This window comes from Chamaea fasciata, unplaced genomic scaffold, assembly GCF_029207755.1.
Source record: "Chamaea fasciata isolate MVZ Bird 193981 ecotype frontalis unplaced genomic scaffold, bChaFas1.0.hap1 SCAF_3, whole genome shotgun sequence".
Taxonomy (NCBI): domain Eukaryota; kingdom Metazoa; phylum Chordata; class Aves; order Passeriformes; family Sylviidae; genus Chamaea; species Chamaea fasciata.
This window is the reverse complement of record NW_027094088.1, coordinates 3,909,266-3,921,309: the sequence shown is the minus strand read 5'-3', so window position 1 is coordinate 3,921,309 and position 12,044 is coordinate 3,909,266. Positions and strand designations below refer to the sequence as shown.

At 44.3% G+C, this 12,044-nt stretch overlaps 2 protein-coding genes across 5 annotated transcripts in view; one reads left to right on the top strand and one right to left on the bottom strand.

The window, feature by feature from the left end:
• The window catches only part of PLEK (pleckstrin), a 49,228-nt gene that overhangs the window by 16,179 nt on the left and 21,005 nt on the right, over positions 1–12,044 (bottom strand). For 3 of the 4 annotated variants that reach the window (XM_066177771.1, XM_066177770.1, XM_066177774.1), the window contains exons 2-3: positions 1,983–2,069; positions 738–860 (exon numbers count right to left, since the gene is read on the bottom strand). The gene's annotated coding sequence lies outside the window, so the exon portion shown is untranslated. The remainder of the gene's footprint in view (positions 1–737; positions 861–1,982; positions 2,070–12,044) is intronic. The other variant, XM_066177772.1, reaches the window with a different exon arrangement.
• CNRIP1 (cannabinoid receptor interacting protein 1) lies at positions 4,153–11,370 on the top strand. The gene is made up of 3 exons (XM_066177766.1): positions 4,153–4,507; positions 5,200–5,344; positions 9,919–11,370. Exons 1-3 carry the CDS (start codon positions 4,329–4,331, stop codon positions 10,081–10,083), a joined length of 489 nt encoding a protein of 162 aa, XP_066033863.1. The 5' UTR covers positions 4,153–4,328; the 3' UTR covers positions 10,084–11,370.

The following is a 12,044-nucleotide window of genomic DNA, read 5'->3' as shown; positions in this document are numbered from 1 at the left end:
AAAGGTTATATGTTCAAAATGATTGTCTATGTGGGGAAAACGATACACACAAGCGATCTCCAAACAAGATAAAGACTGTCCAGCTGATATTTCAGTAAAAAAAAAAAAACAAAACCCAAACATTTCTCACATCTGCACAGAGGCAGAGGGCTCAAAAGAATCAAAGTATTGAATTGAGAGCCGGCAGGTGTAGGTCTTAGCACAATTCCCTCCATACAGAATCAAACATATGGCCATTTTTAGTGCATGAGAGGTTGTGGCTTTGCATGTCCTTCTTGAAAAGAAACCCCAAACCACAACATTTTGAAATTTTGCACTGTGTTAAGAAATTAATCAAAGAGGGGCAAGCATGGAAAGGCTAATACAGATATTACATGTCACCTTAGGATCTAAATGCTGTGGTCTGGCCATCTTATGGAGATCATATTGAGTAGATGCAATCAAGAGACCAAACACATTTCTCCAGAATGTTTTCTGGACGATTTAGACCAGCATAAAGCGTAGGTGATGGTTAATCTACGTGTTCATTGAACACATCCCCCCTCACCTCTCCCCTACAGTAGTTTCCCATCAGTGATACATGCAGGTTATGTTGATGCAGCAGGGAAGGTCTGTGCACAAGAAAGAGGTCTTGGAGGATGTAGCTTGTACCTAGCTCACACATCTTGTAGGATGTGTGAGACTGTCAGTCTTATGAGGAAAAAGAGGTATAAAACTGCTGGTTACAGCTGACTCACCACTTTGGAAGCACTGAGGCATTTGCCAGGGCATAGGTGAGTGCTCCAATCTTCCTACCCCAAGGGAGGGGAATTATCTTAATGTACTTTGCTGACTCCACACAACAGACTGGGAATCCTCAGCTGCCAGGGGAATGAAAAGTGGATTTGAAGGACTGAAAAAAAACCAAACCAAAACACAGATACCCACACACAAAACCAAATAACCCCCCCCCCCCCCCCGAAAAAAAACCCAAACAAACAAAAAACCAGAAGAACAGTTATGCAGTTTACAAAGACATTAAGTATTATTGCCCCACCCCTCCAGTGTAGGTGTAGAGAATGGAGGAATCTGACACAACTTTATCTTTTTGTTCCCAGAAGGAAATTGCTGCTGTGGCTTAGGAGAAATAGGACTTTGTCCTAAGTCTATGATGATTCATTTAGCTTTGAATCTTGTAAATGTCAGCATGTTTACTCTGTGCTCCTGGAAAAATCACACCAACTCTTTCTTCCTTCAGAAGGAAGGAATATAATATATTCCCTATAATAAAATACTGGAGGTATTTTACTCCCTACAGAATATCAAGCCATTAACACCAGGTAACGTAGCAGCCTGAGATCTGGGACCCATAGAAAATCCCCATGGGGCAGCCTCATGGCCATTAAGGTGACCATTTTGTTGTCAGCAACAAAACTAACCTCCCAGAAGGATTTAGCAAAGGCAGCCCCTTCCCTTGGTCTATACTGATAAAGGGCATCTGGTGGGATCAGGTAAGTAAATGTATTAACCCAAGCGAAGTTATTAGATCAATCAAAAGAAGGTCATTGCCTAAATAAAGATTTTTTTCTTCATAAATGTTCTACTCTCACCATGTTACACTTGCACATGGTAAGACAGTTACTATGCATACACATTCCATAATACGATGCTTTTTTAGTTTTCCCTCATGTTTGCCCAATACTGGTCAGGGATAAAGTCCCAGTCTGAGCTGTGTCCATAGAAAGATAATCATTCAGGCAGAAATAATAAGGAAAAAAAACCCTGGGTATAGATCTGACCTCTCATGTACATGGGAAGCTAATTGCAATCAATGTCTTCAGCTACACACAATTTACTACAACATGATATGTCTGGCCCATGAAGTGAGTAAACCCGATCCCTGGCAATGGCCATTACTCCTCACACACCACTTTAAGTGATACTGTCAGATTCCCCACAGGCTGGGCCTCTGGGATTTCATACTAAATTACATTTAAACTTACAGAAGGGGGGTTTACTGCGGGCAAAACTTCCAACAAGCCACAAAGTGCAGCAGTTTCTGCAGAATGCAATGCAAAATGAGATTTCTCCTGCAGCAAGGAAAAGAGATAAGGAGAAATGCACTGGGGGTGGGTGTTGTTTATTTGGTTTTGTTTTGTTTGTTTAGTATTTTTGCAGAGATACATAGTTATGAGAGGCAGGGATCATATCCTGCCCCTATATTGTGAAAACCTGAATGGTTGAACACATTATAAAGCCTGTTTTGAGCTGGAACTCGAAGCAAGGGATATCCAGTAGGATTTTTTGGGTTTTGTTTTTGTTTTTTGGTTTTTTTCCCAGAGGTTTTCAGCAGAATGTATTATTTTGCCTAAAGTTCATAATAAAATTAAATCACTGAATAACTTGCATGCATAAGGAAATGCAGCTGGGTAATGCCGTAACTACTTTTTGGCTTTTAGTTTACATTACACCACCACATGCACATCCCAGCCTGAGAAAAACAAAGAACAGGTCAGGTCCAGTGCAACATGGGCCTATGAAATTCTCCTAACAAACTCTGCCACAATGTCCAAGCAAAAATATATTCGTGGGCCAAAACTTGTGTCAGAATTAAGGATGCTGCTACAGTTTTAACAGCCAACAAGAACAAATAAAAAAATAATGGGAAAATGGGCACAAACTTGCCTGGGTTAAAAGTAATCTGTTAGACGGGAATGAGACAGGCTGAGAGCTGAATTATGGTACATTGTTCAGTTTCAAAGATCTTTGCTCTTGAACAAACTGCACCAGCCATCTGTAAAGAGTATATTAGACTTAAAGACGTGAGATTCAGATCTTACAGTGCAATTACAGTGTATGGGGTATTTTCTGTTTCAATAAGAGGATTGCAATGAAGTGATTAAAATAATCCCAAGAGAAACCTTAACCTGCTGATGTTGATTGTCGACCTCGGGGAGCAAGAAAGCGACCCTCAGTCCAGTCATGGTGACTCAACAAAACCTTTTGCTGCACCGGGAGAGAGAAAAACCAGAAACGCAGGGCTTTGCTGGGTTTAAACACCGCCCTCCCCTCTCTCTCGGGCAGCTCTGGCTCCTCCGTGCCGCCACACAGATGTTTCTGCCCATCCCAGAGGGCTCCATCAGCCCCAAGGGTGGGGAATGGGAGGGTGATTTGGGGGGCCCCCCCCAGGTGAAGGGATTGGGGATGGTTTGGGGGCTCCACCCAGGCGAGGGAGCCATGGACATGGGCATGGAAATTTTGAAGGAATGTGTTGTATGAATTTATCTGATCACTCAGAATCTATTCGTAAGAGCACACAACAATTTAAGGAAATTTAAGGGGATCGGGGGCGCTTTGGGGGCTTCCCCCAGGTGAAGGGATCGGGGGATGGTTTGTGGGCTCCCCTCCAGTGAAGGGATCGGGGGCTCTTTGGGGGCTCCCCTCCAGTGAAGGGATCGGGGGCTCTTTGGGGGCTCCCCTCCAGTGAAGGGATCGGAGGCTCTTTGGGGGCTCCCCCCGGTGAGGGGCTCGGGGGATGGTTTGTGGGCTCCTCTCCAGTGAAGGGATCGGGGGCTCTTTGGGGGCTCCTCTCCAGTGAAGGGATCGGGGGATGGTTTGGGGGCTCCCCTCCAGTGAAGGGATCGGGGGCTCTTTGTGGGCTCCCCTCCAGTGAAGGGATCGGGGGATGGTTTGTGGGCTCCCCTCCAGTGAAGGGATCGGGGGATGGTTTGTGGGCTCCCCTCCAGTGAAGGGATCGGGGGATGGTTTGTGGGCTCCTCTCCAGTGAAGGGATCGGGGGATGGTTTGTGGGCTCCCCTCCAGTGAAGGGATCGGGGGCTCTTCGGGGGCTCCCCCCGGGGAGGGGCTCGGGGGCTCCCCTCAGCCGGCGGGCCCGGCCCACGCCGCTGTCCGCGGCCGTGGTGCTGAAGGCGGCTCCCAGCCCGGGCCTCTCTCGTTTCCTCCGGGACGAGCTGCGGGATTAAGGCTGCAGTAATCGGGGCCGGATTAACTCCCTGGAAACCGGCTGCAATCTGAGCGGCTGCAAATGTCCCCCAAACCGGCATATGGGGCGGGGTGATGAAGTGGAGGCGGGGGGAAATAAGAGGGGGGGGGGGGGGGGGGGGAGACATCAACCGCCCCAGATGCTACGCCGCGATTAGTGGGAGGGAAAATAAATAATCAAGTATCTCATCCGCTGCTTTTGGGAAGGGCTGGCCTGGCTGGGATCCGGCAGCCCCTCCTCTTCCTTCTCCGTCCTCCTCTTCCTCTCCCTCGCTCCCGGCCAGCCGCCTTTCCTCGGAGGGGGCGAGACGCGCGCAGAGCCGGCAGCCCCCCCCCGGCCGCAAGCGATGGGCGACATCCCCGGCCTCGTGAAAATCAGCGTCTCCCTCAAAATCCAGCCCAACGACGGGGCCGTGTATTTCAAGGTGGACGGGCAGCGCTTCGGCCAGAACCGCACCATCAAGCTGCTGACCGGAGCCAAGTACAAGATCGAGGTGTCCCTCCGACCCGGCACCGTCCAGGCCACGTAAGTGCGGCCGTCCTCCTCAGGGCGGCTCCCCCGGCCCTCCCCTCCCTCCGAGCTGCTTTATTTTTAGACGTTTAATGTATTTTCCTGGCAGGCTGACAGCGCGGGGTTTCCGTGATTTCTCCCTCCCCGCCCTTTTAGTTCGGTGGCCCCGTTTCTGGGTCCCTGGCCAGCTGTTCCCAGCGCTCCGCATGGCTGGCTCGGGGTGGGGGGGATACCACCTTTGGGAGTCGCTGCCTTCCCTCTCCCTCCCCACCTTCTCCCGGAGCTTTTTCAAGCCCAGCTCTTTTTCTCCCTCCTTCCCCGCGGTTTTGGCTGGAGGAAGAAAACCCCTCCTACACAATGCCCAAGCCTCCTCGCTGCGGCGTGGCAAAGCAGAGACAGGGAGCAGACGGGGAGCCAGCTCTGGGTGGAGGGGCAGCCCCGCAGAAGAGATTCGACTAACCTCACCCTGTCCATTCGAAATCAGATCCCGCCTGCCTCTCCTTGCTACTCCTTCCCCGGGTGACTGCAGAGCCCTGACATATTTCAGGAGCCCCAATGAGTCAGCAGCACATGCAGGTCTGCTAGAATCCCTGAAAGCTTTTCCCCAGCACAAGAGGCTACCAGGCTGCAAAAACCCACGTGCTGGCTCCAAACTGCCAAGGAAGGGGGAATTCAGGGCTGAAAGGTTGGATCCCGTCTTTTTGTAGGACCATGGGCATCGGCGGCGTCAATGTCCCACTGGAAGAAAAATCCCGGGATGCACAAGTGGCCTCTTACACAGGGATCTACGACACAGAAGGGGTGCCCCACACCAAAAGTGGGGAGAGACAGCCCATTCAAGTCAACATGCAGGTACGTGGTTCTCCAAGGCTGCCATGAGAGGACAAGGGGGTTGACTCCCAGAGAGAATGTGGTGAAATATTTCGGGGCAAAGTCTGATCACAGCTGCTGCCTTCCTCTTTGCTTTGTGTCAGTAAGTTTGCTGGCGAGGACATAGCTGGAAAATACAAGACCTGCTGCCTTCTCTCTCAAGCAAACAAGGGCCAGGGAGAAGTAGGAGGTTTTCTAGAGACCTGCTAAACCCTTTGGGATGCTGCAGCAGAAAGAATTGTGAGCTGAACCTCCCACCCCTTCTATAGGACATCATATATTTGCTCCCACTGAGGTTGTTGGCTAGAAATCCAATCCCTTGGCACACAGGGATTTTGCCTGGCAGCACCGTATCTTTTTTTGGCACAGAGCACGCCCCAAGCACTGGGGGTGCCTGCTCTCCCCTTCCATCTGTCACCTTCAGCATGCATGAAAACAACACCCAAGGCTGTCTTCTCTCTTTTCCCATATGTTTCCACTGTCTGCATCCACAAACCTAAGTTCATATTTAAGTGGCTCCTCACCCCAACCTTAAAGAGAGGCTCCATGGCCCCAAAGTGAGATGACAAAAGCTCCAGCCCACAAGGCAGCAGAGCTGACAGAAGACATGAAGAGCACCTGGCAGATTTCCACAGCACTCTTTTGGCTGGTATGCCCAGTGTGCGGGGGGAGTTTTGTTTTGGTAGTTTGTGTTTTTTCTTCTCCTGATTTTAGTTGTGAGAGATTCCTGCTGTTTATTCCATGTATTCTGTACCACAAAAAGGAATCAGGGCAGCCAGCCATCTTCATCTGAAGCTCTCTTAAGGGTCTGTTCCAGCTTATACAAGCCCACCAGATTTCCGCATTGTATGACATTTGCTTACTGAACACAGGATTTCATATTCCTCTTCAGTATCTTTTTTTTCTGGAATCATAGTTTAGTATAGTAATCCCCTTCTGAATAAGAACTGTAATATCTTCATTAGGTGTTTCTAATAATTACAGTGTGCCTAACTTAATTTTTGGGAACCCACATCACGTTACTATTTCATAATCTTAGGTTATTAAGACTAATATGGAGTATTACATTAATCACTTTTATATGCAGCCACCTCCTTTTAACACCCAGGAAAACCAAACACAATATTATTTCACAACAAGCTGAACACAGCTGCTGGATGCCACTGTTGATCATTGTAGTTATATTTACACCAGGAGGAGAAAAGACAGTATTCCCAAAAAACCATTTGCTTTGACTAAGGCATCCCTATTTTTCTGGTCATTTTTACCCTGAATTGCAGCACTGATGTGAACTCTGAAAATCTAGAAGTTTTAACTTTTCCTTTGGAGAAAACCAAGTCAAATCACGAATGAAATGTAAGGAGGGTCTGATTTTCAGTGACAAGCTCTGACATGGTTTGTTGCAGCATCAGAATGAGTAGCCACAATACTTGCCCAAAGATCTGTTGCTTTTACAGATCAGATCCTGGGATATTAACCATAGAGCTAATAGGATTTTCAAGCATTAAGCAGGTCCTCAATTCCTTTTAGGAACTGATCTTGATAGATAGGTTCATCAGTACAGACTTAGATACCCAGAATTGATACTTTTAAGTATTAAACATAGGGCATCTCAACAGGGATTTACATGTTGAACTCATCTTTTAGCTGCTTAGCTAAGCAGAGCTGTAACAGATTTAGGAAATGAGCCTCACATACCCCAGTCTGAAAACTGCTTTGAATACCTACTTCCTGAATCTTCACAACTGAGCTTACTGCAAACAGCTTTAAATTTTCCTGTTTCCTTCAGCTATGAGGAACTTCTGCCTCCACTTCCTCTTCTAGAACACACAGAATCCTGATGCATCCTATGGTGCTAAGGACACTATTTAGGGCACAAAAACTGAATTCACATTAGAAACAGATTGTGAGATCAGTCCTGCAGTCAAAAACTAGTCTGATACTTCCAGCCTAGTATCTGAATGACTTAAGGTTCATAAAGATCTATAAGAACTTATTTCCTGTCTGCTTTGAAACTTTAAACAAACAATTCTTTGTGTTGCTGCTTTAATTGGCCAGTAGATATCTGACCCATGACATTCAGAGTTTATACATATTAAACAAGCAATCCTGTCTCTGAATTCCAGAATCTGATGTTTTGTTTCTGTTACCTGATTGGTCAGTCATGCACACTGTCCAGAAACTGCCAAAATGTCTGGCAAATGGTGCAAACTAAGTTAGAAGAACTATTTAATAGTTCTAAGTAGTCAGAACTCTTTTAGAAGGCGGCTTCATTTTATTCTTGATCAGACTGGTCTAAGATTGAAGAAAGAAGCTGGAACTCTAGTCACAGTAAGAGCTATCAAATCATCTCAGCATGCAAATGTAGATGGAGTGATTAAATAACTATCTACTCCTAGAGCATCCACCAGCTGATAGAGAAGATCAGACAGGGAAATAACCTGAAGCCTGACCTGCAAAGAGTAGAGCTGTTCTCCCTCCCTGGGGATGCCCATGTACAAGCTCATGGAGTAGCCAGGATTCAGCTGCAGGAGTCATGGGAATTCAGGGGAATTCATGTTCATTACTCCACAGAGCTTCTGCATGTGCTGAGTACTGAGCTGGGGGAGGCACTCTGTAGTAGAAAAGCTCTACAATTAATTTTTTCCTTCTCCTGGAAACCCACAGCAGTCGAGCTACTCAGGGTAGCTCAGCAAACTGGGTCATTGAAGGAAAATTAAATTTGCTCTTTTCGTCTATCTTTTTGAAAATGGTATCCTTCACACGTCAATGAAATGAAATGCTGCCCTTGTATCATATCACCTTCTACAAATGTTATTACAAATGCCTTTTCTTCCTTAGTTTCTGCACTGAGGGTGGCTGATGCTCCTCTCTGACAAGTTTTGTGGACTGTGCACAGTACTATCCAAGCTGCTTAACCTTTACTATCTTGCATTTTATCAAGACTACTATCAAAGATGGCTGATCAAAAAAAAAGGCCTCAATTAAGATTTTAGTCGCTAGGAGAGATAAAATAGCCTGTCGCCTGTACATCCAACTCTTTCTTAGTCAAAGGAAGTGGCAGAAATATTTCAGTTACTCCTTTAAGGTAACACTTGTAACTGGAGCTGAATAAAACCTCTCCACTTACAGCACACGGCAACTTCTGCTATTGTCAAGGCTAAATTTAACTTACCACGGTGGGTGGAGGGAAGGTTTAAAGTAATGTCTGTTACACAGCAGCACCTTACAAACCACATCTTGAATTTTTATAAAAAAAACAACAACAAACGTGTCCTGAAAAATCTGGATACAGAAGACTTTGCTCGTAAATCAGGAACAATTTCTCTGTAAAAGGGCTTTCATACTGACTTTGCAAGTCTGATTATAGCAGGCAGATGAACAAAGATCAGCTCCCAGGCACATGATGGGAATGGAAAACAGTCAAGTGAAGAAGCTGTCATAAAAGTGAGTGATGGAAATACTTAAAGGGAAAAAATACTGAAGAATGGTGCAGTTCAGTAGCACTAAATTCACTATTTAGTATCTTCTAACAACGTAACACAATGAACAAGCCACATTGGCTTGGGACCAATGGCAATACATACAGGCTTCACACCCACACTCGAGATTCTCTGCAATGTCTCAAGGCATAGGAGCTCAAATTTTCCATTACCATTAAAAGTGAAATCATAATTTATGCTTGAAAGCCTCACTGAGGTTTTTCTGATGTTGTACAGGTGTCTAGCAGTGGCTTAAAGAGAAAAAACCCCTTTATTTTACAGAACTTACTATAGCCGTAGTCTCATTCACTTCAAAGTTGCATGCAGAGCCAAGTTAAAGTCAATGTCTCACTACTTCACTGTATTAGACACTTACCTACTAAACATGCTGATTATCTCTTTATTAGCTCCTATTACTCAGCAGCACTATCACAGTCCACCCAGCAGTTACACATTTGCACACAGAACTTGTCTTGCTTAGGTCTCATTTAAAATGTGGGATAGAATCCCAGGAAAGCAGTAAATGCTGCAAGACCAGCACATCTCAGACAAGACACTGCAAACACAAGACTCCAAAATGCAGACACATTAAAGGTTTCAGACTGAGCAAAAGAAGACTCTTCCCAATCCTAACTGCAGCCTCTGGGTATGGCATAAAGGTAAAGTGATGGTCTGTATCACTGCAGCTCACTGGTACATGATCTGGTACATGATCTACAGTATATAGAAGCTGTGTCATCTTCAGAAAAATTATGGCTTTGGTTCTTGTTGTTAGTAACATTTATCCAGATGGCAACTTGAATATTTTTACTCCCTCGCCTATCCCAGATGTGAGTGCAAGAGGACGGTACAGGCAGAATCTAATCATTCATGTTTTATGTATGGCTACACACAAAAGCCTTTTCTGATTGCTGGAGCGGGTTTTACAGGTCTTTGATTTATTGAACTGAGGAACAATAATCCTTATACCAGGTGTTCTATGTTCTGCAGTTTCAAGGGTGTTATTTCTCAGGATGAGAGAGAAACCAACAAAATAATCAGCTCACTAACACCGGTGTTCCCTCTTCCTCACAGTTTAATGACATTGGCGTTTTTGAGACAGTCTGGCAAGTCAAATTCTACAACTACCACAAACGGGATCATTGCCAGTGGGGAAACAGCTTTGGCAGTATTGAGTACGAGTGCAAACCAAATGAAACACGCAGTCTCATGTGGATCAATAAAGAGACCTTCCACTGAAGAGATGGGAAACCAATACTGCTGGACAATCTCCCTAAAGAAAAATCTACCTTTTTAAACCAGCAAGAAGCCTTAACAAAGGCATACTGTAACACTGCTTTGTCCACAAGGCTCCAACAACTACATTGTATATACAGGTGGTGCCACGAAAATATTTGCCTATTTACTGCATTTTATGTTTACCATGGCATCTGCAACATTCATTATCTGTCACCCTGAGAATACTGAAAGGTTCATGGTAAAGGATGTCTGATAGCTGGGTAGGAAGTCATATCATAATACTGTTGTAAGTATTTGGATTATTCTGACTAGATGTAACAAACTTTTGTGAAGTGTTTTGCTTCATTGCTTAGAATTTGGATTAACATCACATTGGTGATTTCTGTATTTGCATTTGTGTTTGCTCCAAAATCGATGTGTTTCTCCAAGCATTTTGACGTACTGTCCTCCCAGTGGACACCAAAAATCTAAAATATGGTTATTTGTAGGTTTAGCTAAATGGCAGCTAATGCACTGTTGGTATTGTGCTTTCATACCAAGGGATTTGGGAACTCATTCTCCCTTTTGTTAAGTGCTGTAAGATATTCTGTGAAGTTTGCTAATTTATCACATCTCTCAAAGAGGATTCTTTTTTGTTAATTTTCCCAGTCTTTGAAATAGCATTAGGAAATGATATAAAACATGATGAAGGAAGAGCAATAAATCACTTGAGTTATCCAAGACATCTAACAACATGGCTAAGACATATCTTAAGATCATACGGTATCCTTGAGAGACACAGCAGCCATACCTAATTTAGTTCTTAGAGTAAGAGTTCTGATACTAAACTCCATTTTTATTTTAATGGCACATTACTGAAATCAGTTAAATCTTACAAATCAACATTTTCAAGCCTGCCCACTGCATTAATTGACAAGATTTCTGACCAACAAACACTCAGTAATGTGAAGGGCACAGATCCCAGTGCACGTTTATACATGCACTGCACTCTTTCAAATAAAGAAAAGCATGTAAGCATTTGCATAGTTATAACTAAAGGTGCTTCATAAACACTAAATCAGTGTTTAACACAAACAGACAACACAAAACAGACATATCTTTTATTCCAGTAAAGATAGGGAAGCAAGGAAACAATGACACTTGTCCCGTCCTCAGCTTGGGTTGAAGTGAGCTGTCAGTTCCTGCGTATCTGTTATTCCCTTTGTGAATAATTTGTAAATTGTGTATGTAAATGGTAAACATGACTTTTGATCTTCGTAATAAAGGACCTGAACAATTTCTTCTCTACTATGGCCATCTAAATGAGCTGAAAATACTGTATAAAAAAAAAGGCAGTGGTTTTAGAGAGTCAGACAGCAGAGGGTATGTAGCCAGTGCTTTCTGAGAATGCAGTCCAAAGTACCTTGTGTTCTTCACCCAAAGCATGTGTTTCCAGGAAACACAGGTCCAGTGTGCTAAAATGCAGATGGTTAATGTGATAACACTCAGTAGAGCTTATTAATATGCAGCAAGATCCTGTAATACAGTGTGAAAAGTAAAGATTTAGGACAGGATTGAATTATCAAGGAAATATTTTCTTCCTCTGAATTATTAATCAAAGGGCTTTACTACTTGCAGATTTCTACAGCCAAAAGAACTGACAGTGGCACTGATGTAATAAAACACCACTGGAATGGTGACCTAGCCAGCTGCCTCTCCACTCCCAGACAACGTTATATGGGCAGATTTTACTGAAATGAAAATCTAGAAATAATCTTCTCCATTAACTTCTTCCTTAAACACTCCCTAGAAAGAATTCTTCAAAATGAAAAAACTGACCAAATTCAAATCTGCACTTCAGACAGAAGTGCTATTGCCAGCCTTTGAGCAGAAGTTTCCAGAAAACATGCTTTGATGAATCTAGACTTCCAGCTGTGAATCAGTTCTGTCTCTACATTGCTAGGAAAACGATTTTATTCTGC

Excerpts from the sequence above, each read along its gene's own strand:
- CNRIP1 (XM_066177766.1), top strand. The coding sequence starts at position 4,329 with ATGGGCGACATCCCCGGCCTCGTGAAAATCAGCGTCTCCCTCAAAATC. Across the intron at positions 4,508-5,199 it reads CCCGGCACCGTCCAGGCCAC|GACCATGGGCATCGGCGGCG; the intron begins GTAAGTGCGGCC and ends GTCTTTTTGTAG. Across the intron at positions 5,345-9,918 it reads CCATTCAAGTCAACATGCAG|TTTAATGACATTGGCGTTTT; the intron begins GTACGTGGTTCT and ends TCTTCCTCACAG.